This window comes from Streptopelia decaocto (assembly GCF_964273445.1).
Source record: "Streptopelia decaocto genome assembly, chromosome: 1".
Taxonomy (NCBI): domain Eukaryota; kingdom Metazoa; phylum Chordata; class Aves; order Columbiformes; family Columbidae; genus Streptopelia; species Streptopelia decaocto.
The window spans coordinates 114,348,621-114,365,569 of NC_138663.1; the positions used below are offsets into that span (position 1 = coordinate 114,348,621).

General features: G+C 37.8%; 1 protein-coding gene across 3 annotated transcripts in view; it reads left to right on the plus strand.

Moving 5' to 3' along the window:
• Positions 1 to 14,111, plus strand: part of USP9X (ubiquitin specific peptidase 9 X-linked) — a 109,911-nt gene extending 95,800 nt beyond the window's left edge. For 2 of the 3 annotated variants that reach the window (XM_082058246.1, XM_082058245.1), the window contains exons 38-45: positions 738 to 867; positions 3,837 to 4,022; positions 5,662 to 5,882; positions 6,929 to 7,017; positions 9,595 to 9,751; positions 10,165 to 10,377; positions 10,811 to 10,906; positions 12,346 to 14,111. In XM_082058246.1, the coding sequence (XP_081914372.1) occupies positions 738 to 867; positions 3,837 to 4,022; positions 5,662 to 5,882; positions 6,929 to 7,017; positions 9,595 to 9,751; positions 10,165 to 10,377; positions 10,811 to 10,906; positions 12,346 to 12,480 (1,227 nt within the window). In that variant the 3' untranslated portion in view covers positions 12,481 to 14,111. The other variant, XM_082058247.1, reaches the window with a different exon arrangement.
• Positions 14,112 to 16,949: the final 2,838 nt, after the last annotated feature.

Genomic DNA, 16,949 nt, shown 5'->3' on the forward strand with positions numbered 1-16,949 from the left:
AAGCAAACAGCATGAAAACATCCAGGAGTTCCTTAAGGTTTCTTCCCCTGTGTCCTGCAACACTGAAATTGTCAAAAATTGTAACTTTGCATAGGAGTACACAGTGAATTTCCTAATTTTATACACCTAGAACTGTCAAAGAAACAAAAGAAAAGTCTTAATTTAATACTTGTTACAACAATATTTTTGTTTAGGCTGTTTTAAAATTTAAAAGATCAACCTTTTCAAGCCTTTGGTTTGTCATGTTTTTGATGTCTACAAAGACATTTTTTATTTGTATTGTTCCACTTACTTCTCAGAGTGTTCTTCAGTACTGCATCCAGGAAAAGAATTTGTATTAAGTTAAAGCTCTGCATATGCTTTGACAGTGTTTTTTTTCATGAGGTATTTGAGATACACCTGTTGAGGTGATTTGGTTGTTTTACTTAGACTATAAAGTTCACAGTGGAACTTCATGTGGTTTTCTGAGTATTTAAGTCTAGATAGTGTTGGAGGAAAAGTTCAGTTAAAAGCATCTGTACTTGCATAATTTCTAGGGCTTGCATGGTATTTAGTGACAGGAGTCTTATTCCCTCTGCCTGTCTTTGAGATTCAGGAGATTAACCAGCTGTTAGTATTTTGGAGCTGGTATGAATCCCATACCTTTTAACCAATTCTGTTTTGTGCCATAGTAGAAAGTATGAACTAAATAAAGGTTTGATAGATTCAGCCACTAATATTAAACCTTTTTTTAATAGGCTTATGATAACCTAAGTTTAAGTGATCACTTACTGAGAGCGGTACTAAATCTTCTAAGAAGGGAAGTATCTGAACATGGGCGCCATTTGCAGCAGTATTTCAATCTGTTTGTGATGTATGCCAATCTAGGTAAGCAAATTACACACACTTTTACTGATGACACTAATAAGCTCGTTCTTATTAATGATCCAGTTACACAGGTAACAGCAGGAGAATCCAGTTTTTTCAGCCTCAGGTAGATTGTTAAAATGTCACATAAATGTTCTCTAGAGCATCTGTGTTCCTCCAGTTTGGAGTTCGGGGCTTTAGTCTTTCTCCCATCCTTGGATGATGAACATGAGAAGCTTGGAGCAATAAGGCAGTGTCCTTCTGAGACATGTAGGGGTGTAAAAATGGCAAGAGAGATGATGCTTTGTTCAGGGCTCATTTGCAGGGAGGTCGTGAGACTGAAGAGACATGTGGAGCTGTCAACTGGTTTGAGCCTGAAGAAGTTGAGGAAGATAAAAGTTCAAAAAAGAGAGAGATGCATGATTCTCCTTTATGGAAATGTCATGCTTTGTCTGTATATTCCAACTGTGCTCTTTCAATATTAATTTCTTTATTTCAACTTTGAAGTTCACAGCTACAAATGCAAAACACTGATTCCATATCTGTATTGCCTTTTAAAGACTCTTTGGGAGGCTGAGGAAACAGTTCAATCTGTATATGTTCTTAGATATCTTTGTTTGCCAGGATGAGGATGCTTTCACTGTAGACATCACATGAGGTAAAATAATGCAAGAATCAGGGATTTCTTTTCATAAAGACTAGAGTCCTCAATTTTCTGATGAAAGGTTAAATTTGAGATAGAATATGATTGCAAATGAGTATTTATTTTTGGCATCTGTCAGTACCAGACTAGTAGAACTACCCATTATATGCATGGTGTAATAAAATTGAGATGAAGTAGCTATCAGTTTTGTTGTGATGGACATGAAATACAGGCTGTGGCACTTTCAGCATCACCCGTTTTTTGTCAGGATTTAATTGTATCCAGCATTAAAGCAAGCAAGAGATCACTTTTACAAAGATGTAACTAAAAAACTGTCTTAACATAATGGTGGATGACCTCAGCCTGGTGATAAAGCTGAGAGAAGTAGAAAGGTTAAGAGGCATTGGGGAGTCTGAGAAGGAGATAGACTAGGATCATGCTCTGGCCTCCCTGAGACAGGAAAGGCCACCAGTAAAAGAAACAAGATCAAGGGAGTTCTATGTCCTCCCCCTGCCAGACTGAAGAAGGCAGGTCAAGGGAAAGGAATGAATGGAAGCAAGTCTACACGCAGGCTGACAGGCGAAGCCCCCCACTTGCCCACCTCGCACTCCCAGGTGCCTTTGTACAACAGGCATGAGGCTCTGGATGTGGAAGGCCAGGCAGTGGATGAGACAAATGGAAGGTCTGTCTACACCACAGGTGTTGACAGGATCAGAAAGGCCTACCCCCTGTGTTACAGCCACCTCCATGAGGAAAAAAAGAAGGGTTATAGTTGTAGGTGACTCCCTTCTGAGGAGTACAGGGAGTCTAATATGCTGGGCAGGCCCTCTTCTTAGGGAAGTCTCCTGCATTGCTGGGGCCCAGGTTAAGGACATCACTAGGAAATTTCCTAGCCTGCTACAGCCCTGGGACTACTGCCTGTTACTGTTTTTCCATGTGGGTGGTGATGAAGTTGCAACTGGTAGTCTGAGGACGATCAAAAGAGACTGCAGGGCCTTGGGATGGCTGGTGAGAGAATTAGGAGCACAGGCTGTTTTCTCCTCTCTCCCTCTAGTTGTTGGTAGTGACATTAGAAGAAACAGATGGACACAGTCTATTGATACATGGCTCCGTGGCTGGTGTCACTGCCAAAATTTTGGGGTTTTTGAGAATGGGGTGGCCTACACAGCACAAGGTTTGCTGACGTCAGATGGAGTTATCTTTCTCATAGGGGAAGAGGGTCTTTGCACATGAGCTAGCAGGGCTCATCAACAGAGCAAATTGTATCTTGGGCTGCATCAAATGGAGTGTGGCCAGCAGGTCAAGAGAGGTCATTCTGCCCCTCTGCTCCGCTCTGGTGAGACCCTGCCTGGAGTCCTCTGTCCAGCTCTGGAGCCCTCAGTGCAGGAAAGACATGGATCTGTTGGAGAGGGGCCAGAGGAGGCCACCAAGATGATCAGAGGGCTGGAACAGCTCTGCTGTGAGGACAGGCTGAGAGAGTTGGGGCTGTTCAGCCTGGAGAAGGTTCCAGAGAGACCTTATTGTGGCCTTTCAGTACTTAAAAGGGTCCTATAAGAAAGGTGGGGACAGACTTTTTAGCAGGGCCTGTTGCGGTAGGGCAAGGGGTAAGGGTTTTAAACGAAAGGAGGGGAGATTCAGACTAGACGTGAGGAAGGAATTTTTTTCAATGAGGGTTGTGAAACACTGGAACCAGGTTGCCCAGAGAGGTGGTAGATGCCCCATCCCTGGAGACATTCCAGGCCAGGCTGGATGGGGATCTGAGCATCCTGATCTAGTTGAATTTACTGGTAAGCATGGTATGTAGTATGTTTTTGTGGTGAAACTAGCTGTATGTTTGGATTTATTTTTTGTGGTTTTCTCATTTTTATCTTAAATTGTTTTTGTCACTCTTATTTACACTTACTGCATAGCGTGGCACAGTTGGAAATGTATTAAATTTTTAATTGATTTGTCTAGGACATGATGAAAAAATAACAAAATATACTGGGCGGGGGGGGGTGTTCGTCCTGTCCCGAGCCTCACAATGAAAATGTTGATTCTTTGGCCAAAAGACTTGCTCTTAACATAGATGCTGGTTACCGAAGTGCTAATGAGCACTGTTAGATTGTAGTCATTTAGAGCTCTCTTTCAATGTGATTTTTCAACTGAACACAATTTTCTTGTGCATCTTTACTGATTTGATTAGGATTTTTTTTCCTCAGAAAGCATAAATGATGGTTATAATAAAACCCAGCAACTGACAAGTTATGAAACATTGTAAACACTAGTTATTTTTCTTAAAAATAAAAAGTATTGTCTGAGAAACAAGCTGGATCTTTTTGTTCTGTTTTGTTTCTTCCCTGTAAAGGTGTAGCAGAAAAGACACAACTTCTGAAACTAAATGTTCCTGCAACCTTCATGCTTGTGGCTCTGGATGAAGGTCCAGGTCCTCCAATTAAATACCAGTATGCTGAACTGGGGAAGCTGTACACTGTTGTGTCACAACTGATCCGTTGTTGCAATGTGTCATCGCGGATGCAGTCTTCTATTAATGGTATAGTGAATTTTAAATTTTCTTTAGAGTAATTGAATATATCAGTAAATGTCTTTTGTATATATTTAGCTACTACGTGTAAAATGGCTTAGCTGGAAAAATGTTTGTTTTTTATGTTTAGCAACTCCTTTTTGTGTAAAGACAGAAAGCTGTTCTGTATTTTATGCTTCTTGCCTTATTCCTTAAAGGTACAGGAAGACAACTGAGTAGTAGTTTGATTACAAAATAGTAATAATTTTAGAATCATTTAAGCTCATTGTAAAGAGTTGCAGAAAGATCTTTTGATTCTGAGTAGGCAATAAAATAATAGTTACTTTCACGTTACCAGTACAAAAAGTAATCTATACAGAAAAAACACTCTTAACAGGCTCTGAAATAGCTAAAACTGCGTATCAGTAACAGGATCTTGCATTGTTGTGGATAGCTCTTGAAAATTATTTGGTGCTTGTTTGCAGTCAAGACAGCAAACAGAAGCCAGCACTTTAATTTTTAAAAGATAAAGAATCAGCTAGAAATTGGTCAACCACAGTATAAATCATTAATATCTCTAGTAGTTGAATAGAGTGCAGTTATCTTTGAGAAATGGTGACAGAATATTGGGCTACGTGGACTTTATAGCCTGTATATGTACATGTTCTATTAAACATATTTTAGAAACCCTAATTAGGAATCTGTAGAGAGGCTATTTAATGGCAAACTCATTACAGCTTGATGTGTCAGGCTATAAAGTCAATAGGCTAGAATGTACTATAGTAAGATTAATGAACTGAAAATATTACTGTGCTATAATAAGCTTCAGAACCATTTGGCAATTTTGATTTGGTTTTGTTTCCAGTGTATTATTTGAGGCTTACACTGAAAAGATGATTTACCTATGAAAAATGATTGCATATTCACAGTATTCATAATTTTGTACTAAAAAAAAATTACTTTGTATGAACATTACTCTGACTACTAATTATGATTAGTATTTACAGACTAAAGTTATTTTTTGCTTCAGCTTATTAATTTAGAAAAGTTCTCACCTGCACTTCTGGGCCTCTTCAGACAATGAAACACTGCTGCATTTAGAAACATCAGGAGCAAATCAACAGTCCTTCATCAAACAAAATGAAGCTTACTAAATCAGATACATTCTTTTTTATTCTTTCAAGAGTATATGACTTCTCTCTACACTAGAGATTCAGACAGGACTGTTTTGACATAGGTATTCCTCTGAACCCTTTCCCATTGCCTAGTGAAATAAATAGACCTTGCATCCTAAAAGACAATTGATTTGGGCTTTGTTACGCAACCAGTGAAGCAGATAAATTCAGGAGATAAGAGAATTTCACTGAGGAAACTCTCAGTAATTTATCTTCTTGCATATGAACATGTCTCCAGCTCTTCTGCTTTGATTGTCACCACATAATTGTACCTGAGAGGGACAAGTAGCTCTCTCAGGCAGCAAGTGTCAAGCTTCACAATCAGAAAACTTAGTTACTTCATACCACCATATTTTTCAAAGAAAATCAGCTGTTAGGGAGGCGCTGGGTTCTTTTTCTATCTACTGTTTTTTGATAAGTTACACCAATTTATGTTTTGTTGTGTCTACACTGACAGTACTTCAGTACCTTTTCATCTGTGACAACTGTTCCAGGTAATCCCCCACTTGCCAACCCTTACGGTGATCCTAATTTATCTCAACCTATAATGGCACTTCAGCAGAACGTAGCAGACATTTTGTTTGTGAGAACTAGTTATGTGAAGAAAATTATTGAAGATTGTAGCAACTCTGAAGAGACCATCAAGTTGCTTCGTTTCTGCTGTTGGGAGAATCCTCAGTTCTCTTCCACAGTCCTCAGTGAACTTCTTTGGCAGGTAAAAATAAAAAGCAAGGAGAAAGATGGGAATATAAATGTGCATGATGTAAGATTCTGTATTTATTTGTTTATAGAAATGTTGTATTTAATACTGAACAGGTGCTTGATAAATAAACTTTACTTAAGATGGCATCCTCTGTCAGGAATTACACTCTTAGGTCTATACATCATGTTGGAGTACTATGAGAAGTCCTCTTATGAGTTCAGGAGAGCAGTTGACCTTTTATGAGTTAGGAATGCTATGCTATGCTAAGGATGGAAAGTAAGTAGACTGAGGTGGTCTTTAGGTGCTGCAAGAGCATTTCCTAAAACCTTTTCATCATTATCTGTGAAAGAGCTTCTTAGGTTGCATGGAAAGTTAGAAGCATTTCCTAAGATCTCCCATGTTGGGTTTTTTTGGGTATGTTCATAAGGTTCTTTTTTAGAAGCCTGCAGAACATACTTGGCTTCAGATTCAGGAAAGAATCTTTGAGACTGTCTTGTTTTTAATTTGTAATCTCTGTAATGTTAATCATACTTTTCCACTCTAAATAATATTTTTGACTTCTGTTAGCTCATCTTTGTATTAGCCCATTTTTTCCATGTAAACATCACATTGTTCTATGTATTTTTGTTTGACACTTGAAAGAATCATAATAAAAATCACTTTATTGCTATTTTGCTAGCCATGGATTTTACATTTTAGGGTAACTTTTGAACATACTGTCTAAAAGTAACAATATCACTGAAAAATACCTTTTTGTAATTTTGCTTTTCTAAAGGTATTTTTTAAGGTAGCTTCTTATCATCTCATGCTTGGAGCTTTAGATCAATTGTGTTAGAAACTCATGGGGAAATGTCATTTACAAAACGTTCTATTTTTTTTTAAAAAGGCCCAAAAAATCCTGACACAATCAACATTTTTTAAAAACAAGTATGCATGGTATCTTGAAATACCCTTTACATTACAGTAAATTTCATTTCAAATTCATTTCTTGTATTGCACCATATAATCTGCATGCTTCAAAGAATGCTTTCTTATGTTCTGCATTTTCACTTTTTAAGGTTGCATATTCATATACATATGAGCTTCGACCTTATTTGGATCTGCTTCTGCAAATCCTGTTAATTGAGGACTCTTGGCAAACTCACAGGTTAGTATATACCTGTCTTTTTATAATTCAAGATTATTATATTTTGTATAGGTTGTTTTCCCAGCAGTTCTGTTGCTAATTCTTTCAAAATGTTTGTTGTGAGTATACAGGGTGTTTCAAAAAGATGAAACCAATTTGAAATCACTGTGCTTTGAAGTTGTGTCCATCTTTTTGAAACACCCTGTATATCACGTGAAAATACAGGAATAAAGCATTTTTTTCTGCTTCTATCTCAAGTTTTGAGATAAATCTACTTTTTTTTTTTCTTCCCTTGACCTTCCTTACTATAGAGAAATCTGCTACTTAGTCCTATAAACCCAAGATAAGATTTTTCACGTACAAGAGAATGTGCCATTTAGGCTAAACTCATTTGTATTTACTGTGAGATGCTCATACTGATTCTTAGAACCGTCTTACTCAACGGTCTAATGTCAGTCATAGTAGTGATACCAAGAGATGCATGAAGTGTCAACTTGGGAGAAAAGCATATTTCATACATAAATATTTGCTATCTGATCACATTTCAAGATAATTTTAGGTTCAATACATGAAGTATTCATCCAGTATCAACCCCTATTTTCATATGTCTACAGAATAAGGCTTTTGAAAGTTGAGATTTAAAAAAAAAGTAATTATTGCAAATGCTGACTATTTGAGAGAACAGTCAGTTTTTCAGAAGTTTTTTGTAGAAGTAGTAGGTGGGGTAACACAAAACAAATGTCATCAACATGATACCTATTTCAAAATGTCACTGATTCACATTAAGTGAATATAGGTAGTAATGGATTTACTAAATAATTTGCAACCATGTCTCCTGTGCCATTTAAAATACTTTGAGTTAAGAGCACACTTACTGCCTGCAATAAGGGTATTGGAGTGAACTCATGTACTTAACCTGTAGAAGTAGTTTGTGCTCTTGGATGTTATCAGTTGCTTGGCCTTACTTTAGAAGATGCGCTAAGAGAAGGTGGTGGTCTGGCCTACCACACTTCAAAACATGAAAGCTGAGTTGGAGGGATTTCTTCATTTTCTTTATAGGAAATACAGCTTAGATAAGGGACGAGAATACCCTTTATACATTGGCTTTTTGGTTTTGCATATACATGTATATGTAATGCATATATAATGCAGTTTGTTTCTTGTTTTCTTCCTGATAAATACTTCCATAAGATGTCTTTAAGTCCATATACTTTAGTAGATGTGAAATAAAATAATATATTTTAGAGTGCAAACGCAGGTGGGAAATCATGGAAGTGGTTGTTTGGAATAGGGCTATGTTTGAAGTAAAGGGTTATGAAGGAGGTTGACTGTTGCAGTATGGCTTTCACTATACTGGGCGATGTACATCACTGCATATTCAAGGTTGCAGTCTCAGGAATAGTAGTGTTCATTGGAGTGGTGTTAGGCTTCAGCAGAGGGCTGTTAAGTGGCCAGCTGCAGTTATCCTCCAATTTCTTGCTGCCACTTCTGGGAGTTGCTTGGTCTCTGTTCTTGGTTTTGCTGTGATAATCATAGACTTCTATTTATCTTTGTCTTCTCTTTCAAAAAAAAAAAAAAAAAAAAAACCAAAAAACAAAAAACAAAACCAAACAAATATAGTGTAATTGTCCATAGTAAATGGTAGTATCTTCTAACTTATAGAAAACAAGCATCATTTGATCTTATACAAGTGCTGCTTGTATTCTTGCACTGTGAGATGGCTGCTGCTGCTCTATGGCATCAAACTCGCTCTCATAAATTTCTCTTGATTTGACACCTTCAAGTGCCAAGTTTGGGATAATAGGGTTACAAGTACCATTAAGATAAATCAGCTGAAGTAAATCTCATTGTCATTTTATAGATGGAGCCTAGGTTGGCAGCTGCCTTGAGTCCATTCAGTGACTGTTGCCAGGGCTCTGGAGAAAGAGGGCAATTGATTTTTCCTGCAATGAGTGTAGTAGCTCTTCCAGATGTCAGTGTCAGTTCCATGCCCTTCTGACTTTTTTTCCAAAGTCAAAAGTATGGCAGTTCTCATTCTAGCACAGTTTCAGAGTGGCAATTATTTCCTCCACCCGCTATTTGAGTGCAGAAGGCACAGAAGATGGGCTTAGTTCCAGGGAGTGCCCAAGTCCCTTATCCCCATGCACAAATGTGAACCATTTGTCTCTCTTCAGGGGAACTGCATCTAAGAGAGCGTAGCTTTGAGAAGCATAGCTGTTAAGTAAGTGAATGTTCTGTTGTGGATTTAACTGTTCCAGTTCTGTAAGGACCTATTGGGTTAGCAGGTCTATTTTGTAAATGCAGTTGATTTTAAAAATAAGAAAGTTACCAGTTGAAGTTGATTGCTGTAATTAGAACTAATCACACTTACATGCTTTATATATCTTATTCTGAGAGTTTAAGTATTATCATGTGTGGTAAAATTATGTTATGTGTGTGATGTGTCAAGTTAGTTTTTTGATTAAAAAAAAACTCTTACTAAAACCAGAAGCTAGAATATGAGCTATCCTTTTATAATTACATTGAAAATGAAGCCTTAATTCAAACACTAAAACTCTAACACTTGAAGTTTTCTGGGGTTTTTTTGTTTGTGTTTAGGATTCACAATGCACTTAAGGGAATCCCGGATGACAGGGATGGACTATTTGACACCATTCAGCGCTCCAAGAATCATTATCAGAAAAGAGCTTACCAGTGTATAAAGTGCATGGTAGCTCTCTTCAGCAACTGTCCTGTAGCCTACCAGATCCTTCAGGTGATGCTTTTCATTCTGTTTCTTTCTGCCTTTTTTTCCAGTTCTGTGTACTTAAAAAAAAATTTAAAACCACCATTATTCAGTTTTCCTCACCTTGATGAAATTAAAACTTTGAAGTACAACTCATTTGAACCTTCCTGTTTCAGAAGGTCAATAGGTGGGATTGAAAGCAGTTTGATTAAACTTGCAGTCATGATTCTGTGATGCAGCTGCAAATCCACAGGCTTCATATCAGAGTTGAAGTTTTCTCTGTGCAAAAAAGGACTCTCTGAAGACTCTGAAATAGAGTCTTTTAAACAGCAGCTTATGTGTTCATAGTCTGTTCTCTGGTAGCTGATGTATAGGCAGGGAAAAATAGATCTGTTTTGAAGAATAGAGAAAATAATTCTGAATTGTTAATTTTCCATATGCAGAGCAATGGAGATTTGAAGAGAAAATGGACCTGGGCAGTAGAATGGCTTGGAGATGAGCTGGAGCGTAGACCATACACTGGCAACCCCCAGTACACCTATAATAATTGGTCTCCACCAATACAAAGCAATGAAACTTCAAATGGCTACTTCCTAGAGAGATCTCACAGTGCTAGAATGACTCTGGCAAAAGCTTGTGAACTCTGCCCAGAGGAGGTAAAGAATTAATTTGACTTCTGGTAATAAAATTGAGAGAAGTGCTTCTATAAATAATTAACTTTAGCAACAGCCTCCAGTCATTATAGAGGTAACACATTTTATAAATAAGGATTTCTGGTTTTGTTGGCTTCTGTTACATACTCTTGTGCATTTTTCCACATTTATTACTGTTTTCATAGGCATCTGTCACTTAAAGAATTCACAGTATAGAATTGAAATTCACCATGTAAAATAGATTGTGAATGGGTCTGTTTTCCCAATAATACATTGATGCGGGAATTTTTATGTAGCACAGTACAAGCTTTGGGTGACGTGATGGGGTGGAATTTTTCTCCGAGCATGTCTGAAACAGTCACTTGCATGTAGGATTGGTTCTGGAGAGTATAATCATAGTATGTTTTACTTAATTAAATGTTTTTTCAAACTTTAGGAACCAGATGATCCTGATGCCCCAGATGAACATGAGTCTTCTCCACCTGAAGATGCCCCACTGTATCCCCATTCACCTGGTTCCCAGTATCAACAGGTAAAAGCTCAGAGCTGAAGCATTTGTTCAGAGTTTGAGGTTAACGTTTTTTATCATTTGTGGTAACTTAAATTACAGGTACTTAGCCAGAAGCATATCATGTCAAATATCACACTTGTAGGAATAAAGATTCACATCCATTTTGCCAAGAACAGTTTCACCATCAGAGGTTTCAGGTGAAAATTTTAATGTTACCAGATCAGAGATTAATCGTTCATAGAAGGAGCAAGGGGACAGATGTCATCACAGCCTAGTGCGTAGTGAATTTGATGCTGTTGTATTTGTTGACATCGATAATATTTTTTGAGTTGCTTTATTGTTTTTAAATACAAAATCAAGCCTCAAGGCCTGAATTTCAGTTTAGGTAGTCAGAAGGCTTTCAGAAAAATGCAGATGGCTTTGTTACGTGTTAATTGTGCTATGAACCCTGATCTTTAATTTTTCAGTACATATAGAATCTAAATCTGTTAAAAGGCTGCTTTGTTAATATCTCTCAGTGGAAAGGCAGATCTGAAAGAAATCATAACCATGTTTTTTACTGAGTTAACTAAATTAGTACATCCCCCACTTAGTTGCCATTTTTGTTCCAATTCATTTTATATATTCCAAATCTGCTAATTTAATTTCCTTTCCTGCCCAAACCCATTTTTCCTCCATCTTGCTTTCCTTATTTGATGTTCTCAGCAGAGCAGTTGGTAAGTCATACAGATTTTCCCACTCCTTTCTGAGCTCCTGAGTTCAGACGCGTACCGTAACCTCACCATGACCCGTGTGATGTGTTCACTTTCTTGCAAGAGACGGCCTTTCTCACTAACACACACAATCTTCGTAGTCCTGGTTTCTTCACAGTTGGTTAAACTCTGCAAAACAATAGATAGATGGTGGGATGTTTTCATTTGCCAGATGTGTGTATGACTTTTTAAACTGAGACAGAGCATCTGGAGAAACCACTGGTCTAGATTTCATTCAGTTCTGTAACATTAAAGTTTTCCCTCTTGAAAACTGAAATATGCTGCATAAAGGCAGGTATGCTTTTTCCATTGCCATAGGAAAAAAATTTAAGCTGGTTGAATCTGTTGGTAAAATACGTGCACAGTTCAATGTCTGCAGCACATAGGCAGCCTCTTTTTGTCTCCCTTTTTTTCTTTCTTGCTACTTTTGCTTTGCATGTAAATGTTTGTTACTCAAAAGCTGAGATTACTATTTTAACTAATCCTTTTATCTTTACAAGTTGAAAGTTTGCTTACCGTCTGTGTAAATTAAAAGGTAAGTGAACGATGTGATGCAGAGGAATGAAGAAACTGTGATGTGTGTTCCTGTGGATATTACTACACAAGTTCAGCGTGCTTGAGAATACTTTTCAATAGTCTGAATGTCAAGGGGTTAGGAAACGGTCCACAAGTTTAATGTCCCTTTAAAATGTTTATGCTTTATTCCAGAATAACCACGTGCATGGACAGCCATATACAGGCCCGGCAGCACATCATATGAACAACCCTCAGCGAACTGGCCAACGAGCACAAGAAAATTATGAAGGCAGTGAAGAAGTTTCCCCGCCTCAGACAAAAGATTAGTGAAATGCACATAATCAATTAACTTGCTCCATCAAGACTGTGCACCCAGGCCTTACAGTCCAACTTTTCTCTGTGTCTGGCTAATATTTAAAACTAGAAAAAACTATTCCTAATCAACATGGAGTGGAGAGTCTATTCACTGTCTTATCTGCAGAAAATTGCTGTCAATATATAACCCGCCTGCAGTGGAAAGTGTATAGTGTTTTGTAATAAATGGCCTGATGCTAATGTGTAAATGGCAAAGGTGTATATAGTATATTAATGTTTGACTGTTAATTCTTGAGCAAGAAACATTTTTTTTGTCTTGATGAGACTCACAGATCTACAAAAACAAAAAATAATTTCTTGGTATATCTGCTGCGCTCTGCAACCAGTGTTGCCTGCCTCATGGCAGTCGGATCAACTCCTTTACGAAAAAAGCCTATCCATGTCAACCACAAAAATAGTTTCATGTTAATTCTTTGCCACTGAAGTCGATTTTACTATGAGCAACGTAATGGCTGGTAACCTTTTAATTATTTGGTTGATGTGGAAAATTGGTGATGTAACATTGTTTCTAGATCTTTTTTCATTGCCTTTTTCATTCTGGTATTAGGTTAATCACTTTGAAGCTATAGTTATGCTGTAACATTTAGCATGGCTTCACACCAAGTTAGTGTAGCCAATGAGGGGGAAAAACAAACAAGTGACAGCAGTTGTCCCAATGTGACAACTGGATTGCTCAGAACTTTTTCTTCTTACACCTAGACTATAAAAAGGGGAGGGGAAAATGTGACAAACAAGTGGTTTTCAGTTTCACATATGTTCCTCGTATCTGATGTTTGACAGTTCTGTCTCTGGGTGGGATAAAGAACACTTAGTTTTCAGTAATAGGAATTTAAAAGATTTAAAACAAATATGCAAAAATTTGCTATGCCAGGATGCCTGGAGCATAATAGACTGTATTTGGTGTGCTTGTTTTGTTTCTTTGGTAGAGCTTATTAGATAAACTTCTAACACTTTCCTTCTACTGCATCCCAGTGAAGTGGAAGTCAACAAAATCACACAGTACTCGTGAGTGCCACTGCACCAAGTTAACTTGCTGGTTTTCTGCTCGTTCACAGTTCTACTTGGAAGCGAGAATTGTCTTAGCTCTTTATCCATTATACAGGAAATCTTAACATTAGAAGCAGGGTTTAATGATAAAAGAAACTACTGGTTAGTCAATACAATTCTGAGGTATCTCTATTCCAGAATAAACATTTGTTTAAAGACTTCAAGAAACGCATCAGTAAATACTGTATTTAAATGAAAATTGGTAACTTGAATGTGTGTAATTTTTTTGGAACCTGTCTAAAAACCAAATACCCCTGCAAAACAGATACAGCCCACCCTATACTATTTAAATATTTTGCTGTTTTATTTTATAGAAATTATTTTGCTGAATTCACAAATAGAATTTGATTTAAGAAGAATGTTTTGTCCTGTGGTGTGTGTTGTTTTTTGGGTTGTTTTTTTTTAAATGGACTGCACAGGAAGGTGAAGTCTGTGCAGTGGCACTATGCTGAATTCTGGAACAACAGTCACATTGAGATTCTGTGCACAAAAAAAGAAAATTGGCCCTTAAGAATAAAATAATCAGGACAATTACACTGTAAAAGTTTCTTAATGTGATTTATCTTGTACTTTTTGTATGTTTTTATATATACATATATATATTTAATGAGCACAAGCTTGATGGTGTTTTTTACAAATGAGTTGATAGAAACAAAGCTGCTTATCGAATTAAAAGTCTGTAGTTTTGAAATGAATGAAGGAACATTCAGTCGCAAGTGCATTCTTATGCATTTAGTGTAACAAGGAAGAGACACGGAAGACTTTTGGATAAGATCACTTTTATGCTTCCATGTTTTCCCTAGTGCTCAAGTTAATTCAGATTTTTTCATAGTTTTTTTAGTAATACCATTTTACCTGGACTCAGTACTAAGCTGGGTAAAGTTTTCCCGTTTATGTTTGGGAATGCTTGCTGGAGGTTTTAACTCAAAAGTTCTACCCTGAGTACTCAAATTGAAATAGTTCATATTTATTTGAACCAGTAATTGTTACACAAGCTATCTCAGAGGGGATTATTATGTATTTTTTACTAAATCGGTAAAATATATAGTGCGCTAGTTCAGCCTTGCCAAATGTCTTAGCTTTTAATAGTGCAATGATTGTAGAGAAGTGTCAGACCTGTGACACTTTCAGGCTGTGACTCTTCAGTCATACACACCCCTGTCCCTGAACTGGGACCAACTGCGGTGGCAGTTGTTTTTCGGGTGGCAAATATTGTGCATTTTGTGACTTTTAAAGAAGGATAGCTTGTATTGTTTGCAGCCGCTGCTTTTAAACAGATAGTGCAGGAAAAGTTGCAATGTTTTCTTCGCTCTGGGCAAAACAATTTCGAATTGTACTTAACAAATAGTGTACAAGCAAAAAGTTTCATATGCATGTTACTGTCACAGCATTTTGGCAGTGGTCATTTCCAGGCGATACACAGTACCTCATTGTTGATGGCACACTTTAAAATAGTCGTCCTCAAAGTGCCTGAAGATTTCATTCCCCCATCACTAATTTCAGTCCTCTTTTCTGTTTAGGACAGTTTCTAGGGAATCTCTGGTCTTCCATAGAATGAGCCAATAAATAGGAAAGCAATTGCTCGTGTTCCTCACCGTGTAACATCAAATACCCAGGAGCTGAACATTCATAGGTTGATGTTATATGGTGGTTAATGTGTAGTTTGACCTACGGGGAAATTGGTAACCTGCAGAATTTCTCCCTTTTGTATTATTTGGTCTTTGGCTCTTTGGTGACTAAAATAAGCTCTTAACACTTTGGTACCCTTGGTGTTAAAAGATCAGCACAGCCATATATAAAGGGAGTTTAGTTACTGTTTGCGTATCAGGAAATGTTCTGTTTTGGTCACAAAGTGGGTCACCTACACGTCCGTTATCCCACTGAGACCAATGAGGTTGAACAAAGTTGAATTTGCCATGCAGAACCTGATTTTGTGGTGATGCACAAGCAGAAAAGGACTCCTCTTGACTTGGAATTTTTCAGATTATTTTCCCTGCTGACTGCCAGCTCTGAAAATTTAAGTTCTCTGTTTTTAAAGCTAGTGTGTCTTGCTGAAATTGAGCTAGAAAGAAATTAAAATTAAAATTTCACTTTTTTTTCGTATTAACTTTCCTTTAGACAATGTGAGAAAATTGTGTTAGGGTAAGTGCTATTATGCCTTCTCAGCCACTTGGTTGTGCCTGGCTTGTGTGTTCTAGCATATGTATCATGAAAAAGCACTTAAGGTTCCAAAACTTCCTATGTATTTCTTCAGTTCTGGAGGAGAATGAGATCAGCCATTCTGCCAAAGCTAAATGGGCAAACAATTGGCTGCTGTAGCAATTTACTTCATTTTTTGTTTCAATAAATTTTGTCTACCTCCAAGTCTTTTGACAGAAATGAATAGGCCGATAAATTATGTCAAGGCAAAATGGCTCATTGTTTTTGTTGGCATGTGTTTTGGTTCCTAGGCATTGCAGTGAGGCTTTCAATGCAATGAATTTAACTTCAAATGAAAGTTAAAGACTATATAAATCAGAGGAAGAAATGGCATGTTGGGAAATTTGCAGAGTGGCCAGTTAAGTGTCTAAATGTCTCAGTTAAGCCTTGTTAGTCCATGCTTGCAAATCCACATTGAAAGCAAACTCACCCCTGTGGTGAAAGACACACACCTTAATTTTGGGGAGGGTGAGATGCTGATGCTGACCTCACATTTGTTAAGCCAGGTGTGGGAGTTCCCTGTTTGTGGCTCTGCTCCAGCAGTGTTATCAGAACACCAGTGATTTTGGCTCCCCATCTTCTTACCTCCTGTGCTCTCCCATCGTGTTTGTGATACCACTTTTCTCGCAGCCATGAGGCCTTGGAAATCAAGTCTAAACCTGACTTGTAGAGCAGGACAATAGAGGCTTTCTGGAAGAGAAGTAGGAACCGTCTTGTAAATACCGTGTGCTGCACAGCGGTACTAGAATAAACAACAAGGTGCGAGAAGCCCAGCTACGGCCTTCTGCATGATTTCTGTTCCTCTTGCAAGTGGTCTCATAAAGAGGATGACAGCAGACAGCTCTGTAAAGCTCAGGGTGTTTTCTTTCTGGCTTGCAGCTACAATCAGTCTACACTAGCGCAGTAAAGATCTCTGTGCAGCAGCAGCACAAGCAGCACTCCCAGTCTGTACCCCCCGTGCTGTTCCAGGGTATCCATTACACCTTCCTGCTGTTGGGCTTTGGGGTGGTCCCGTTAATACACGCATTTATGCTGAGACTTGTCCCCAATACAGACCAGACAGCTCTACTGCACTAGAAGGGCTTTAACCCAGTCTGAGCACTGTCACTTTTTACACTATGTAAATTCCTAAGATTCGTACTATAGATGTCCTTCTATTTCTAAGGTATAAAAAT